Here is an 18,591-nt window from a genome sequence, read left to right on the forward strand (position 1 = left end):
TCAAGGAGTTTTCCAGTACATGGAAAACTACCATCACACCCATTCACTACCTATACAATTGGCCAAGAAAAGAAATTGAGGGGGCCCCTGGGTGGCTCAGTGGGTTAAGCCTCTGCCTTTGGCTCAGGTCCTGATCTCAGGGTCCTGGGATGGAGCCTCGCATCGGGCTCTCTGCTCAGTGGGGAGCCTGCTTCCCCTTCTCTGCCTGTCTCTCCGCCTGCTTATGATCGCCCTCTATCAAATAAATAAATACGAAATCTTTAAAAAAAAGAAGTGAGAGAAATATTACAAAAGAAACATTAATCAGAACTAGTGCATGTTAAGATAGTCAGAATTTATAATCGATATTAAATTTCTCCTCAAGATAGCCATAACCAAATAATAAATGTAACAGAGAAAAACTGATCCTTTGACTCAGGAATGAAATTGAGTTGTACTGAAAACCTAAGTCAGTTTAAGCAGAAAAGGAAATGTATGGAATCCCAAGTAGCTTTAGGCACAGTCACATTGTGAGACACCAGCAATGTTTCTCAACATTCCATCCTACCCCAAATCTCTGACCTCCATCCTTCTGTGAGGTCTTCTCTTCCAGGCAGACACTCTCCATGTTTGGACACCCCAGCTGAGAAAGAGTCTCATCCGATAATATCCACAGAAATCCTGAAATTGAGTCCTGCTAACTTACTTCACTGAGGAATGGACTCTGTCAGGTCAGGTCTGGGTCATTTTCCTCAACCTGGGGTAGGGTCAAATGGGGGAGGAGTCAATCCCACCAGAACTACATGGTCTAACAACAAAAGAGGGGTAGTTTCCCCTAAGAAAACTATGGGTATCGGGGGAAATGGGGAAGAAAAAATATCCTCTCTAGATTCCATTCCCAATAGCAGTAGAACCCAAAGTGTTGGAATACACCTAAGAACACAGGATCTATACAAAAGAAATAAGAAACCTGAAAAACATGAAAGAAGAATTCATGTTCTTAGACATGTTATTTATGAAATCATAAAGATACTACTTATTCCCAAATTGATCTATGATCAATCCCATTCTATAAAAATTCTAAAAAGCAGCATATTAATGGATTCTTTATAAATTGTTTTTCAGAATTCACCTTAAACAATTCACAAAGATAGCCAAGGACTTATTTTTTCTTTTTAAAGAACAGCATTGGGGAGACTAGATTTAGACCACTAAATATTCAGGCATTTATTAACAGAGTAATTCAGACAGAGTGCTGTTAGCAGAGGAAAAGGCAAGTCAACAAAATAGAGAATACTTTCAAATTAGTAGGGGAAAATGGACTATCTGCAATGTTGAAATATCTACCCCAACTCTTAGAAGAAGTGAATCCTACTTTATACTAAAAGAATTATGGACTGTATCAGTGACCCAGAACACAGAAGATTTTCTTTATAATCTTGGGACAAGGATGACTTCCCCAAAAAACACCCAAACTCCAAAAGCCATAAAGGGAAAAATTTAGGATGATTTAATACTGGCAAGACTACGAAGAACCAAGCACTCCCTACCCTGTATAAATTTGGATCGGTAGATTCGATTTTGAATAATAATTTGGTAGCAGTCAAGTGTTAATACTATTATCTGATTCAGAAACTGTTTCTAGGATTTTCTCCTACGCATGACTACAGAAATAAAAAGACTATGAACCAAAAAAAAAAATGAGATTTTTTTTCTCACAGCCCTTACGAGAAGAAACATGCTAAAATACAGAGCAATGAAAGGTCACATCAGCTTGATCCCAGGATGCCGAAACCAGGACCCCACCAGAAATCAAGAGCTGGATGCCTAATTGACTGAGCCACCCAGATGCCCCTTGACAAGTCTTACGAGCCCTTTCTCTTCAGGAAATACGGTTCTGCCTTGCTGTTCCATCTTGGTGCATTCTGCCTTACTGCAGAAGTTGATGTAACCTTTCATTGTTGCTGGGTGTAGAAGCTGCTCAGGATTCTCTCTCTCCCTCTCCCTCTGGCCCACACCCCCTTGACCACCACTCACACACTCTCCTCTCCTTTCTCCTCCTCCCCCTCTCCCTTTTCCTCCGGTTCCTCTCTCTCTCTCTTTAAAGAAAGAAAGAAAGAAAGAAAAGACCAATCAGAAGAGCATGTCCAGTTTTTATAAAGGCCTGCAAAGTCTGAAGGGACACCATACTATTTTCTGAGACCAAGCATTAGTATTTTCATTAAAGGTTGCATACAAAAATAAATAAATAAAAATAAAGGGTGCAAATACTGTTTCAATCAAGTGCCAAATGGAAGACCAAGCCCTGGAGTTCAAAGAGGAAACAACCTTCTGAATAAGGAACATCAAGGCAGTCTTCTACTTCAGCCACACCATCCAGGGCCGTGTCGGTGCCAGGGTCAGCCAGATTACTGTTTACTGCATCATCAATCTGTACAATGTTCCAGTTTTGGTTGCTAGAATAAGTGCACTGACTGAAATCAAAAAGCCTGGACGACCTGTTCTTCCAAAATAACTGGAAATATTATTTTACTATTATTAATTATTATTAATTTGGTATTAATGCCTATAGGTTTTCGGCTGTCAGTTTGTTAGTTCTATTACTATAAAATGGGATTCAGGCCAGCAGTTTCAGCTGGTGTACCTGAACCACTTCCATTACATCTGCCTTAGAATACAGTGGAATTCCAGACCACTCAATGTTCGTGAATATTCAACCATAGGGCCAACTTGATTTCTGGAGCACCGCCTCCTACAAGAAGAGCTCCTGCTTCACTCAACAGCGAGTAGCACATGCAACTTCATGAAAGGAACACTCTGCTTCTTCAATCACCAATTTGTCAGAATCATGCACAACTGTTAACTTTATCCAGTGATCTTAAGCAATTTGCCAGAACCATTTAAACCGACCCCCTCGGCTAGCTCAGCCAAATCCAGCGTGTCACCAGTGAACTGGTTACCATGAGCAACTGGCCTGGTTCCGCTGTCTTCCAGAGGACTTCAAGGTCTTCTCTTCCAATATTCCTAGCCACCATGATCTTCATTTTGTTCGGGAAATGTAATGCAAGATCTCTAAGAGCATGTCTTAAGAATAGACTTCTGTATGAGAACACTGTATCTGGTTTAAAAAATCTGCCTCACTAAATTTAGAACACAGGCTCTCTTCCTCCTTAGCACTGGGCCCATCTGGGCATCGGAAACAACTCTGTGATTATCCATATCTGTTTTAGGAGCAGATAAGGAAAACTAGGTATGCCCATCTTATGAGCCTTTTCAACTCTGGCTAGGTCATCTTTTGGGTGAGAACCAGCCCTTCTACCAACATGTAGTCATCATCTGTACCACCCAGTTTTGTTATATATAAGCTACACAGAGTTTATATATAAACTATACATATGTGGTAACTATAAATATATATAAATATTTATTTAAACTAGAACAAAACAGGGGAGCCTGGCTGACTCAGAACATGAGACTCTTGATCTTGGGGTCCTGAGTTTGAGCCACGAACTTACATACATACATACTTGGACTGACTCTTGGTTTCGGCTCCGGTCATGACTTCAGGGTCATGGGATTGAGCCCCGGGTTGGGCTCCATTCTGGGTAGGTAGTCTGCTTGAGATTCTCCCTCTGCCCCTTTCCAAACTGCTCTCACCCAATAAATCTTAAACATTAACAAACACTTAAAAATAAAGTTGGGTAACCCTGTTGGAACCCCCTCACTCTTGAGAGCTTTTTATCTTCACTTAATAAACTTCTATTGCTTTACTCACTGTCTGCTGTCCGCCGAGATTCACTCTGACTCCGTGAGACAAAAACCTCTCTCCCCCACATCATTTTGGTGCCGAGACCTGGGATCACTTCCACTGAAGGGTGAGTAAAAAGCTGACTTTTTTCTCTTCTTTCCTGGGAGACGCCTCTTCCCTTAGCCGACCTTTTCTCATAAACAGCAAAACCATGCACCTGTGGCCAGTTAAGAGCGGACTGCTAAGTCTCAGGTAATAGTCTTTGGGGAAAGGTTTGGTCAACCCTCCTTCCTCAAAGGAAGGGAATGTTGGCCTAACCCTACCCAGTTCTGCTTTCTGTTCACTGGCTGGTCTTAAATGACTTTCTCCTGCCTCAGGGACTTTTTGCCTCAGGTCCTTCCAATCTCTGATAATCAGTAGGGCTTTCTGACCAGGGACTCAGTTCACCGTCGCACTTAGCCTCCTCAATGCCTTCTCTAAGAACCTGGGATTTTATGGATTTAGTGGTCCTGCTGACTTTGTCATGTGGGGGAAGAATGTTGCCTATGTAGATATAAGTTTTGTTTTGTTTTATTTTTCATTTAAAAAGGTCTTTTCATGAGAACTTAGTTCAGGAGGAAAATCTTTTCCTTATTTTTTGTTGCTTGGTAAGGTGTTTTTTCTCTTAGGTACAGTTTAGGTTTAATCACAGCCAGGGATCCAAACCCAAGTTACTGGCAAGCAGGATTAGAGTTCTCTCTATATATGACAAGTTAGAGGGAGCCCAATGTTTCCTGAGCATTTACTGGAATACCTTGGGCATTGAAGAGGGAATTACAGACCCCCCAGCCAATTCCTTATTGGTTGCATTAGTGGCTGGAACTTTAATGGACCATATAGTTGAGGCTTTCTTATTCCAACAACGGAAATATGAAACTATGATGATTCTAAATCTCGGGGTCTGCACCCCTCAGTAGGGCCATGCTTACAAATGGGACCTCAGGTGTATGGACAGAAAAAGCACCCAGGGGAAGGGAACATAACTGACTCAAAGTTTAAACTGTTAACCTTGCTAAGCCTTTATGATTAGGGCAGATTTTTGGGGGTGGTGGGAGTCCAAAGAAAAGAAGGATCAGGTGACAGATGGGTAAGACGGATGGGCAGGGTGGCTACTCCTGCCAGCCTGATACCTCCTCAACCCAAGATGTTAGACCACTCTTTCAGCTTGTGTAGGAAACCATGGGATGCCTTGGTTCCCAGGGGAGTGCTGCTATGTAGGGACGCCACATCACCTCTCTCTAACAGGTACGGAGAACTCTTACTGGGACCTCAAGATGGGAAACCATTCTCTGCGGGGACTCCTGGATTGGGTACTGCAAAACTGGGTAATTCCCAGGGTGCCTGGGTGGCTCAGTCATTAAACATCCGCCTTTGGCTCAGGTCATGATCATGGGGTCCTGGATCCAGTCCTGCATCAGGCTCCCTGCCTAGAGGGAAGTCAGCTTCTCCCTCTCCCACTCATCCTGCTTGTGTTCCCACTCTGTCAAATAAAAAAAATCTGAACAAAACAAAACAAAAAACTGGGTAATTGCCCTTGTAAAACTTTTCTAGTGTTTTCCATGAATTAAACTCAGCAGGTTCTTCAAGGCAAGGTAAAATAAGGCATGACCTTCCCGTAAAACATGGTCTCTTCAGTTCCCAAAGACGCCCCGTTGGGGTGCCTTTTAACCCACTGCAGACAATTTGGATTGCAAATGTGGGAAAGGACTGAGCTCTAACACTCACTACATGGCCACAGTGGGATCAGGTCTCCTACAGGGAATCCGGCAAATAGACTGAAGTACCCTAGATCCATCCAGGCTTTCAGGGCCCTGACAAAAAGACCTCTAACAGAAGGCATTTACCCAAACATGGTGGCTAGTAAACTCCCTCCTGACATACTGGGTAATTGTCTAAATATACCTCCTCCAAATAAACCTAGATTGCTGGAGGGAACACAGGCCATCTCTAGCAAGGGGATGCGGACTCTCCCTACCTCTCCCTCTCACTGTTCCTAAAAGATGTGGGGGCTTCTCCCTCATTCATTTCCTAGATTAATGGCTTTAAGTGGAGTCAACCATGGTTAGTCTCTCTCAGGACGAGGAGTTTAAAGAATATTCCCAAGCATCTGCTGAAACTCCTTTGTTTCAGGGAAATTTCCTGTCTTCTCCAGCCTGACATGGACTGCCTAAACCCGTCTGTTGGTGGAAAAACTACTCATCTGTCCAAGCGGATGAGCTTTAGAACTGGGAATCCTTTTCTGGGTCTTCTGGGAGCACTTTGCCTGTCTTTTTTTTTTTTTTTTTTTTTTTAATATTTCATTTATTTATTGGACAGAGTGAGACAGCACAAGCAGGCAGAGCAGCAGAGGGAGAGGGAGAATCAGGCTCCCCAATGAGCAGAGAGCCCGATGTGGGGCTCGATCCCAGACTCCTGGGATCATGACCTGAGCCGAAGGCAGTCGCTTAACCAACAGAGCCACCCAGGCACCCCTGCCTGTCTTTTTGCCCCAGTCCCTCCTGTCTCTGCACCTTGGGTACAGCTGCATACACTGCTCACTACAGATCTCCCCACCTGTATCTCAGGTAAAAACTGACAATGGGGAACAAACGGTCTTTTAAAAGTGGGCCCACAGACGCCTGGGTGTCTCAGTGGGTTAAAGCCTCTGTCTTCAGCTCAGGTCATGATCCCAGGGTCCTGGGATCAAACCCGCATTGGGTTCTCTGCTCAGCAGGGAGCCTGCCTCTCTGCCTACTTGTGATCTCTGTCAAAATAAATAAAATCTTAAAAGAAAAAAGCAGCTATGTCTCCTTTAAAAAAATTAAAAAGTGGACCTGGGTGGAACATAACTTGGTATTTAAATTTAAACTATAGGTCTTTAAAGTTATCACCATTAAATGTAAAACTTGTATACTGTCAAGGCTTGCTGAAGGTCAAATAAGCTCATATTATCTCTGTTGCAATTTGTCAGCAAAAAGATGGCTGAAACGATGGTTAATTGTATGTCTCATCCAAGTTTTCATAGAAAATTGTTAAAAGAGTTTTCAAAGTCTTTGGGGTTAAATTCACTGGACATCTAGGTCTTTTCCAAACAGGAAAAGGTGCTCAATCATTGATTCCTGATGTAGGTTTGTGCTTCTAACTACTTATTGCAAAGAAACTAAGGATATTTTAAATTACTGGTAAACGTACTTTGTGCTCAACTAGTTCATAACTTTGCCATTTCAGGAATTCTGGTGTGACAGTTCACAATGGATTACTACTTAGTGTTCACTGGAAACTAAGATTTTTAAGAGTGTAAAATTAGGCAACTCTGTAGAAAAGATGTGTATGAAAGACATAAGGAATGGGAATACTTTTTTGTTGAAGGATAAAAGAAAGCAATTTTGTCCTAGAAGAAACCGGTTGTTTGCGGAGAAATGGCTTGGGACAAAATCTGAATGCAAAAGAAAGTTGTTAGTTTGTGAAGGGAAATCTTTGAAAAGGAATTTTAGGTGTGGTCAGGATGGACTAAGATTACAATAAAGAGATTTTATAAGTACACTGGCATAAGACTGTTAAAAAGACAAAAGTTTTCTTGAATTGCTCTTGATAAAATGTAAACAGCTATTTCTCTTTGCTTGCCCAGAAAAACTAGTTTCTAGGTTTTGCCTTTATCAGGTCTTTGAGATCCTTAATCCTATTTAGCTAAGTGCTTTAAAACTTTCCAAGGTTTTAACAAACTTCTCCAAGACCTAAACCATGAACAAAGTCTTGTTGACTCATCAGGCTTGTTTGTCAAGTTACATTCTGGTATAAGGGTCATCACTCAATGTTCTGAAGTGTTTGCGTGACCCAGAAATAACTTGTCAGTTGTATCATAATGAACTCTCATATCATTAACGTCAATTTCTGAGTTTTTGTCTTTTATAACTTCTTTATTCTCTTGTGAAATGAGTTTCACCTTCAATGGGGTTCATAAAAAGGCCTTTTTTTTTTTTAAAAGATTTTATTTCTTTATTTGACAGAGAGAGATAGATCACAAGTAAGCAGGGAGGCAGGCAGAGAGAGAGGAGGAAGTAGGCTCCCTGCGGAGCAGAGAGCCCGATGTGGGGCTTGATCCCAGGACCCTGGGACCATCACCTGAGCCGAAGGCAGAGGCTTCAACCCACTGAGCCACCCAGGCACACCCATAAAAAGGACTTTCAGGACAAATACTGGTATTCACTATCTTTAAGGTCAAAACTAAAATAGGTAAAAACTTCCCAAACTAACAGCAAGGGCTTCTTGATTTCATCTCTGATAGTCATTTATCCTAGAAGCCACCTTGACTGACCTCCAATTCCAACCAAAGGCTTTAACCAAGCATCCAACAGCCTTTCTGGTGAAAAGAACCTCAAAGCTCACTATGGGACTTCCCAGACTTCCGTTAGGACTGTAGCATGAAACAGGCAACACAGTACGCTTGCTCAGGACTCTAAATGCTACTTCCCAGGCACCGGATGCACTCAGCCAAAAATTAAATGAGGTCAGAGGAGGAATTCCTGAGACTGTCTACTACTGCTACACCTTTTGGGGTGTGAAAAATTTCCTCGCATGTGTTGTTTTAACATTACAGTTAACTCCTCCCAGGTGTCCCAAATAATAGGAGAACTTTGTGATCCATTAAATAAGATCAAGATATCCACTGATCCATTCGACAAAACTGGTAATTGGGGATCTTAGCTAAGGGGTGGGATCATAATTTTGGGACTAATACTTTTTTTTTTTTTTAAGATTTTATTTATTTTGGGGCGCCTGGGTGGCTCAGTGGGTTAAAGCCTCTGCCTTTCGCTCAGGTCGTGATCCCAGGGTCCTGGGATCGAGCCCCGCATCGGGCTCTCTGCTTGCAGGGAGCCTGGTTCCTCCTCTCTCTCTCTCTCTCTGCCTGCCTCTCTCCCTACTTGTGATCTCTATCTGTCAAATAAATAAATAAAACCTTTAAAAAAAAAAGATTTTATTTATTTTGACAGAGAGAGTGGTCACAAGCAGGCAGAGAGGGAGGGGGAAGTAGGCTCCTCACTGAGCAGAGTCCAATGCCGGGCTTGATCCCAGGACCCTGAGATCACAACCTGAATCAAAGGCAGAGGCTTAACCCACTGAGCCACCCAGGCGCCGGCCTAATACTTGTTTTATGTTCATCCTTTTGCATGTGCTGATGCATGTACCATTTGCAGGACTCACTGGAGCCATACCACAAGCCCCTGGACGGGCCCCTGGGTAGAGTCTAACAGCCACACAGCCCGACGCCCCATCTCAGCCTAGAGCAGTCAGAGCTGTCATCATCCCACTATTCTCTAAGGGCAGTTAGGATTACTATTTCCAAGTGGGAGGAATGAGGAAGGGCCAGGTGGGGTAGGTAGGGAGAGACAGGGAGCCACGGGATCAGGCTGACAAATTCCAAAAATGTGGAGGCGTGGGAAAACCAGAGATGAGGCAATAAAGTGATGACCCTGCCCTGCTCATGGGGGGTGGGGTGGGGGTGTCTTTTATGATAAACCTGTGACCAACACAGAATAACCAGACCCCAAAAAGGAAGTAAGCCAACGAAGGTGTTATCACTAGTCCTTGCTCAATGGCGGTATCGGTAGAAATGTTAAAGAGATTTCAGGTCCCTGGTTCACTTTCTGGAAGAGACCAACCCTAAAGGCCTCATTGGCAACCTGTTGGGACCCCTCTCATTCTTGAGAGCTTTTTTTCTGTATCTTCACTTAATACACTTCTATTGCTTTATTCCTCCAAAAGTAATAAAAGTGGAACAACAGAAAAGCATTTACTCATTCCCTGACCCTGGCAAATACCAATCTATCAATCTGTTAACAATGAGGTTGGTTTTAAAATTTTTTAAATTTACTCTTTTTTTTTAAAGATTTTATTTATTTAATTGACAGAGAGAGATCACAAGTAGGCAGAGAGGCAGACAGAGAGAGAGGAAGGGAAGCAGGCTTCCTGCTGAGCAGAGAGCCCGATGCGGGACTCGATCCCAGGACCCTGAGATCATGACCTGAGCTGAAGGCAGCGGCCTAACCCACTGAGCCATCCAGGCGCCCCTAAATTTACTTTTTTGATTCCACTCAGGAGAGACATCATCAGTATTTGTCTTTCTCCATCTGACTTTCTTCACTTGGCATAATGCCCTTGAGGTTTCTGAAGTACTGTGGTATCTTTAAGATCGACACCAACAGCCCTGGCAGGGTCAGTCACTTCCCTCACTCCATTTCCACTTACTGGATAAAGCCAGACTTGAACATGAAGACTCTGAGTTCAGTGAAATGGCTGCATTACTGAGTAGTTTCTCTGTCATTCAGTACCATGGGTCAAGACAAGTTAAGACTTCAGTACCCTTTTCCAAATCCTTCTGGAATGACTTGGAAATAGTTGGATGAACCCCTTTCTGAAAAAGCTTCACACACGTGTCTAAGAGAACCAGCAACAACGATCACCAATGTGGTACCACCTCCTGCTTCTTTATCTGGACAGTTCCGCCAGCATTTCGGCTACAGGACATAACATGTGCGTTTGCTTCAGGATGGTGGTACCATCCTTTGTAATGGTCACATCCTTCCCCATCTTATTATTTTTTTTTTAACGATTTTATGTATTTATTTGACAGAGAGAGATCTCTGTCTACACAAGTAGACAGAGAGGCAGGCAGAGAGAGAGAGAGGGAAGCAGGCTCGCTGCTGAGCAGAGAGCCCGATGCGGGACTCGATCCCAGAATCCTGAGATCATGACCTGAGCGGAAGGCAGAGGTTTAACCCACTGAGCCACCCAGGCACCCCTATTTTTATCCTTTTGGTCCCAGGCTTGTTCTAATAGCATCAGCAACAGCTTGACCATGGAGAGATTGCTCAAGTAGGTTTGGGGTGGCTTGTTGTGGTTCTCATCGGTGCTTTTCTTGGGGCTGCTGGCAGCCCGGGGGCACCCACTCAAGGAGCACCTCTGCTTGACTGTGGGAAGCCTGGAGGGTCTGGGTGGGCTCAGAAAGGACAGACGGGTATGGATTCCAGCTGGCTGAAGAGTAATGGCTTACACCATTCACCACTGAGGTGGATTCGAACAGGTGACTCCAAAATATGAAACTTTGGCAAATTATTTTGAGCTTAAGGCAACTGAGAAATAGCACATACAGGAAAGGCTCTTTGCCCTCCACTTTTCTGCCTAAAAATAGGGCATGAATTTCCTATGATAAAGGGTTTTTTCGGTTTTGTTTTGTTATGGGAGCACACGTGGGGGTGGGGCACAGGAGGAGATCGGGAAAGAAATCTTACATGGGCTGCACAACCAACACAGAGCCCAATGCATGACTTGATCTCACAACCTGGGGAGGACAACCTGAGCTGAAACAAGAGTCGGGTGCTTAACTGACTCAGCCACCCAGGCACCTCCACTTTTTTAAATTTTTTCTTTTTTTTTTTTTTACAGATTGAGAGAGAGAGAGAGAGAGAGAGAGAGAGAGAGATTACAAGTAGGCAGAGCAGCAGCCAGAGAGGGGAGGAAGCAGGCTCCCTGCCAAGCAGAGAGCCCGATACGGGGCTCGATCCCAGGACCCTGAGATCATGACCCGAGCTGAAGGCAGAGGCTTAACCCACTGAGCCACCCAGGCGCCCCAGGCACCTCCACTTTTTATTTTCAGGTGTATTTCATTGATTCATCAGTTGCATATAACACCCAGTACTCATTCTATCAAAGTGTCCTCCTAATGTCCCCACTCACCTCCCCTCCAGCAATGCCCAGTTTGTTTCCTATAATTAAGACTCTCTTATGGTTTGCCTCCCTCTCAAATTTTCATTTATTTTCCCTCCCCCTAGGGTCATCTGTTTTGCTTCTTGAGTTCCACATTATAAGTTAAGTCATATATTTGTCTTTCCCTGACTTACTTCACTTAGTGTAAAACTCTCTAGTTCCATCCACTTCATTGCAAATGTCAAGATTTCATGCTTTTTGATGGCCAAGTAGTATTCCACTGTGTATCTATACCACATTTTCATTCATTCATCTGTCGATGGACATCTGGGCTCTTTCCATATTTTGGCTATTATGGATTTTGCTGCTATACACATTCCCTCTCCCCTTTTAAAGAGATTGTTTAAAAGTAATCTCCATCCCTAGCATGGGGTTCAAACTCACAAGTCCAAGATTAAGAGTCACACATTCCACTAACTGAACCAGCCAGGTGCCTCAAGAAAGGTGCCCTCTTATGCCAGGAAGGAGAGCATACTTATCACTGGAGATGGAAATCAACACCAAGAAGACCATACAAACAAACTGGACTAAAATAACCTTCACCTTCCATTAGTTTCCCTCATCTATTTCCTAGTCCCTTTCCTCAGAATATACTACCCCTACCAGTCTCACCCCTCTACTTTGTCTACTCCACAATTTATCACTTTCTGTTAAAATGGTATATAAACCCCGAATCTACACATTTCTTTGAAGTTTTCACTCTTCCATAGTCTCCTGTAAAAACATCAAGATCCGTCTATTTTTCAGCTGTTAACCTGTCTGCTAAATTCCCAGGCCTCAGGTGGAGAGCCTTAGAGTATAATGTTTTCTTCTCTATCACCTTGCCAGTGTTGGGTTGACTGCAAAATGGAAGGTAGAAGTAATGGACTTTTTATGAGCTTGTGTACTGATTGTTTAAAATCAAGAATAGTATGTATTGTATTTAAACAAGTAAAAAAGGAAATTTTTATCAATTCAAGTTACTCCTAAGAACAGTCTTATTAAATTCCAAGGAAAACCAACAAATTTTTTAAAAAGATACGTAAGTTTATTAAAACTTTGAGAATATTTAACAATTTAGTGAATTCAAAAAAATAAGTTCTTTGTAAAATCTAGAAAGGTAGAATTAGGAATTAGATTTCAAAGGATTTAGAAAGAATTCCTTATAAAAGTTTTTAATGTTACATTCCTTGTCAAACTGGGACTTGGGAGGGCTTTCGGCATTCCATCCCTTACTGCCTGCCTTGAGAAGTAAGTCCGCAGCAGCACACGAAACTGGATAGACGGGAGATGCACATTCACTCTTATCCAAGTGTAGCAAAAAGCACCATGTTCCCTACTTACTAGAATGTAGCTTCTACTGCAATTTCTTAGAGCAATGAACCTTTAGAATCCATCTTCCCCACTCAAAGAGCCATTTTCGCCTTTGTCTTAATACCTTGGAGTGCTCGCCAGGAGTTAAAACTCCTGCTGAACTATCACCACAGGACTCCTTAGATGAAGGCAGGTAAAAAAACGTCTCAGAAGATGGTTTACTCTGTTCTATTCTTTCACATCTCAAATTCAGGTGGCTGGTCACAGTTTTTAGGCAGGTAGAAATGCGTTAAAAATTTCAGACTCACGGTAATCTTTTCCAGAAGTAGATTAAGATCACTGCCGTAAAGCATGACAGAAGAGCCTGGACCAGCAGTCTTTTCCAAGACAGAAGCACGGGTGTGAAGAAGAGACAAAAGCCATCCTGCAAGGGGGAGGGATAGGCAGTTAGACTGGTTCAGAATGCCCCACATTTTATTGAGCTGAACTCAATAAAATACACTGGTGCTTTGGGATTAAACAGCAAGGAAAACTCCTGGATTTAAAGCATAGAGAAAACCTGTACTTAGGAAACTGAGTTTGGATTTGTAAGGAATCCAACACAGGGCAAAGAAGGACATAGGAGGGTTGCCTGGGTGGTTCAGTGGGTTAAGCCTCTGCCTTCGGCTTGGGTCCTAATCCCAAGGTCCTGGGATGGAGCCCCACATCAGGCTCCCTGCTTCCCCCTCTCTCTCTGCCTGTCTCCCTGACTACTTGTGATCTCTGTCAAATAAATAAAATCTTAAAAAAAAAAAAAAGGACATAAGAGACACTTAACTTTGTCACAGCAAGAATATTCATCTTTTGATTTGCGCGCCCCCCCCCCCAATTTTTTAAGAGGACACCAATCCCCCCCATCCACCAAATAATCTGATTAAAAACGGGCAGAGGAGGGGCGCCTGGGTAGCTCAGTTGGTTAAGCATCTGCCTTTGGCTCAGGTCATGATCCCAGGGTCCTGGGATCGAGCCTCACATCAGGCTCCCTGCTCAGCAGGAAGACTGCTTCTTCCTCTCCCACTCCCCCTGCTTGTGTTCCCTCTCTTGTTGTGTCTCTCTGATAAGTAAAAATCTTAAAAAAAAAAAATGTCAGAGGACCTGAATGGACCTTTCTCCAAAGAAGACCTACAAATGGCCAAAGGACCCATGAAAAGATGCTCAGCATCACACATCATCAGGGAAATGCAAATCTAAGCCACAATGAGAGGTCACCTCACACCAGTCAATGTCTAGTATCAAAAATACAGTAAGTGTTGAAGACTTGAGAAAAGGGAACTGTTTATGGGAATGTAAACTCATGCAGCCACTATAGAAAACAGTATGGCAGCTGCTTAAAAAAATTCAAACAGAAATGGCATATGACCCAATAATTCCATTTCTGGGTATTTACCTGAAGAAAATAAAAACATTAAATTGAAAAGATATATGCACCCCTGTGCTCATTACAGTGGTATTTACAATAGCCCAACTATGGTACAACTCAAGCATCCATCGACAGGCTAATGGATAAGTAAGATGTGGTGTATTTATATAATAGAATATTAGCCATAAAGATGGAGATCTTGCCACTTGCACCAACATGGGTGGACCTAGAAGACATTATGCTAAGTGAATTCAGTCAGAAAGACACAAAAAATGATTTATATGTGGAATCTGAAAAACGAAAGAACTGAACAAACATTAACAGAAATGGGCTTATAAATACAGAAAACTGGGAGAGAGGTGGATGGGAAGATAGGCCAAATCAAAAATAAAACCATGAAGCATTTTTATTACTTATTTACTATTTTTTAAAATTTTACTTACTTCAGAGATTGAGCACCAGCTGGGGTGGGGAGGGCATGGGGAGGAGGAGGAAGAGGGGGAATAGAAGGGGAGGGGGCAGAGGGAGAAGCAGACTACTCCATGCTAGGCAGGGAGCCTGAGGTAGGGGTCGATCCCAGGACACCAGGATCATGACCAGAGCTGAAGGCAGATGCTTCATCACCTGAGCCACTGAGAGGCCCCTCATTTCAATCACTATATTACACACCCAAAATTAGTAACACTGTAAGTTAATTATACCAAATTTTAAGTTAATAAAAATTTTAAAATTTCAAAGAAAAAAAACCTAAGAGGAACATAGACTACTTTATCACATTCTTTCCTGGGCAAAGGGCAGGTGCCATTTGGGAAAACTGGCAAATCGCTAGGTTGAAAACAATCACTTAAGACAGTAATACAAGAAGCTCCATTAAGAGGGCACCTGGGTGGCTCAGTGGGTTAAGCCTCTGCCTTTGGCTCAGGTCACAATCCCAGGGTCCTAGGATGGAGCCCCACATCAGGCTCCCTGCTCAGGGGGGAGCCTGCTTCCCTTCCTCTCTACCTGCCTCTTTGTCTACTTGTGATCTCTGTCAAAAAATAAATAAAATTTAAAAACAACAACAACAGAAAAAGAAGCTCCATTCAGAAAAATGGAGAAGAAAGGAATGAAGTCTGGATAGTGGCTTTTTTAAAGGCGGGGGAGGGGGACGAGAGAGAATCTTCAGCAGGCTCCATGCCCTGCCAGAGCGGCTCGATCTCACAACCCTGAGGTCAGGACCTAAGCCAAAAATCAAGTCTGACATTCAACCCACTGAGCCACCAAGATGCCCTGAGATAGTGGTATTTAAGTGTAGCTGGGGAGAGGTGTGGCCATGTCTTTTCACTCAACTGGGGGAATCTGGGCCTCTTAATCCTAAAGTAATATTCCTTAGTCAATGCTATTTAGTCAAAATGAGAATAAAAACTATGACCTCCTGGGGCGCCTGGGTGGCTCAGTGTGTTAAGCCGCTGCCTTCGGCTCAGGTCATGATCTCGGGGTCCTGGGATCAAGTCGCGCATCGGGCTCTCTGCTCGGCAGGGGCCTGCTTCCCTCTCTCTCTCTCTGCTTGCCTCTCTATCTACTTGTGATCTCTTTGTCAAATAAATAAATTAAAAAAAAATCTGAAAAAACAAAAAAAAAACTATGACCTCCTTCCAATCAATTTCCTCTAACTACAGAGAGCCGTTAGGGGCCAAATGCCTTAAAAAGCGTTCAGGTCCGTTCTTAGGAGTGCCCAGGCCTGGGTGATTGAACAGCACACAGACCAAGAAGAACGCAGGAGTTAATGCTAACAGCTGGAACTGTTCTTGGAAGGTCAAGATTCTGATTCCCGTACTACCTCTCCTCCACAAATGGGGCCAAGTTCCTCACGACAGGTGATGCTAACTGCCAACAGGAGCTAAATTTCCTGTCTTCCTTAGTTTTGTTTGGTTTTTTAAAAGATTTTTATTTATTATTTGACAGACAGCAAGAGAGGGAACACAAGGAAGGGGAAAGAGAGAGGGAGAAGCAGGCTTCCTGCTGAGTAGGGAGCCAATAGCGGGATTCAATCCCAGGGCCCTGGGATCACCACTGGAGCCTAAGGCAGATACCTAACGATTGAGCCACCCAGGCACCCTCCCCCCCCCCCCCCACCTTAGTTCCTTTCTTAATAGCTGGTTCCAATACTTTGGCCAAATTCATTCTGTAACTTGGGTCACTGCAGTCCTTGATTCAAGTCCAGGAAGGAAAAGAGGAAAAGACCAGGATCTAGGTAAGAAACCAAGAGGCATGCTCTCCTCATACTGAAGGGTGGGTGGGCTTCCCTTTATCACTGACGGAGTTCAGAAGCTGCAGGGCAATGGCCTGCCCATCTAGCCTAGACCACAGAAATCAACGACCTACAGCTGAAAGCGCAGTCACCTGGTTATCACTCAGTGAGGGGCTGGGTGCAAAGGGCTGGAAGTTAAGGAACCTTGAGTCAACACCACCACTGGGTGCCTGCGCACGCTCTGGAACACTTCTGGCCCCGGCTCTTCCTAAGAAGTGTCGGGGGCTGGGCAGGGGGATGCCTTTTCACTTGTGACGGTTTTACGCTGGTGCTCTCCACCCTGTAGCGCGGCGGGGTCCGTCTGCTCCAAACGTTGTTTAACAGGCAGAGGACAAAGAACCCACCTGGCCCAGGGCCACCCCACTGATTTTACCAGTTTGGGGATCTCTATGTGAGCGAAGCATCCAGCCCTAACGTGGGCGCATCCTAAAACCCCTAAGACCGGCAAGGGTAAGGCCAAAGTGTGCCAACCAGGTCGTGTGCAGCTTTCCTTAGAATGGGTTAATAAGAGAGCGGTCTAGCGAGGGCGGTTTCTGCCAGTCTGACCACCAGGAGAGAAAGCCAGACTTAACACTGGAAATCCTCGTCTTGCTGAAAGGAACGCCTCACCCGGCTGACCCTGCGAGCCCCCTCCCCCGGGCGGGCCATTCGAGCCCGCCTTCGGCTACCCACCCGGTCCCCACTCCCCGCATCCCCCCGCGCTCACCCAGCCGCCGTGCGCCTCCAGCCAGGCTCGGTGCTGCCCTGTGAGCCGACGGCAGAGGAAGTCCACCAAGCTCCGGCAATCCTGGTGAACGCTGGCCTCCCACTCCCCCAGCTCCAGTTCCTGGTCCGGCCCCAAGTTCGAGCAGGCCCCCGACGGCGGGCGCTCCAGCAGCGTTCCCGCGAAGGTCAAGAGCGCCACCACACGGCCCCAGCTTAGGGCTTGGGGGTGGGCGAGTATCTCCCGCTCCACCTGAGCTACCAGCTCGACGCGGTTGCCGCGGTAGCCGCGGTAATCCGACAAGAAGCGCTCGTGGCGCTGCCGCACGTCGGCGGCCACCGAGCGCAGCACCGCGGCCTCACGCGTAGACGGCGACCGCGAGGGGGTGCCGGGTCCGCGGGCGCAGTACTCCAGGTAGTCGGTCAGCAGCTGCGCCGTGCGCTCCCTCAACGCGTCCGCCATGGCGCGACCTCTCCCCGCGCCGCCCGACCCGACCCGGTTTTCTAGGTCCGGCTGGGCCTCCGCCCAGGGAGGGGCAGCCACACCTCTCCCGGGTTCCGCCCGGCAGTTGTTTTTCTAGGTCAGGAGAGGAGCTTTTGATGGGAATCCCATCCGCACCTGTTCCGGCCCCAAAGGCCAGGCCCCGTGGTGTGCACGCGCTTACAGGGCGGTAATAGACTGAATGAGGCTTTTTTGGGGGGCTGGGGACTAAGAACCCAGAAGGGACAGTCTGGGAAGTTGAGCCAGACTTTTGCCTCCTCTTAAGAAGAGGTTGACAAAGGCTACCCACAGCCCTCCACTGACGACTCCATTGCGAGGATCATCTCCTCCCGATTGGACGGAAGCACGCAGGTGTGTGGGCTGGAGATACCTGCCAGTGGATCTAGCATATGCGGCAGGAAACAGGATACTTCTGCAGGCTGCTGGAGTGCCAGTAGTGGCTGTATTCAGTCATTCACTCGTATTTATTCAGAGCCTGTTAGCACTGGGATGTAATGCAGAACGAGGTGTGCGGCCCCTGCTCTCAAGAACCCTACAGTCTGGTGCCGAAACAAAGAAACAGCCCTCCACAGCAGAGTCTAATTATCACTATAGCCGGAATAGCTGAGTACCCAGCTCCAGGATAGTGGCTGCTTCCGGTAGCTACCATTTCTATATTGCTTAGAATTCTCTTTACTTTTTACTGGCCAATTCCTCATTATTCCAAGGCTCTGTTATAGTTAGCATTTCTCTTTCTTTCTTTCTTTCTTTTTTTTTTTTTATAGATTTTATTTACTTGACAGAGAGAGAGAGAGATCACAAGTAGGGAGAGCGACAGGCAGAGTGAGGGGGAAGCGGGCTCCCCGCCGAGCAGAGAGCAGATGCAGGGATCCCAGGACCCTGAGATCAAGACCCGA

General features: G+C 45.1%; 1 protein-coding gene and 1 pseudogene across 2 annotated transcripts in view; both read right to left on the reverse strand.

The window, feature by feature from the left end:
• BCL2L10 (BCL2 like 10) overlaps window positions 1-17,656 on the reverse strand; it is a 38,790-nt gene extending 21,134 nt beyond the window's left edge. For both annotated transcript variants that reach the window (XM_046009519.1, XM_046009520.1), the window contains exons 1-2: window positions 17,198-17,656; window positions 13,111-13,226 (exon numbers count right to left, since the gene is read on the reverse strand). In XM_046009519.1, coding sequence (XP_045865475.1) covers window positions 13,111-13,226; window positions 17,198-17,656 — 575 coding nt within the window. The remainder of the gene's footprint in view (window positions 1-13,110; window positions 13,227-17,197) is intronic.
• LOC123944753 lies at window positions 2,255-12,712 on the reverse strand (annotated as a pseudogene).
• Window positions 17,657-18,591: the final 935 nt, after the last annotated feature.

The sequence above is a fragment of the Meles meles genome, chromosome 6 (assembly GCF_922984935.1).
Source record: "Meles meles chromosome 6, mMelMel3.1 paternal haplotype, whole genome shotgun sequence".
Taxonomy (NCBI): Eukaryota; Metazoa; Chordata; class Mammalia; order Carnivora; family Mustelidae; genus Meles; species Meles meles.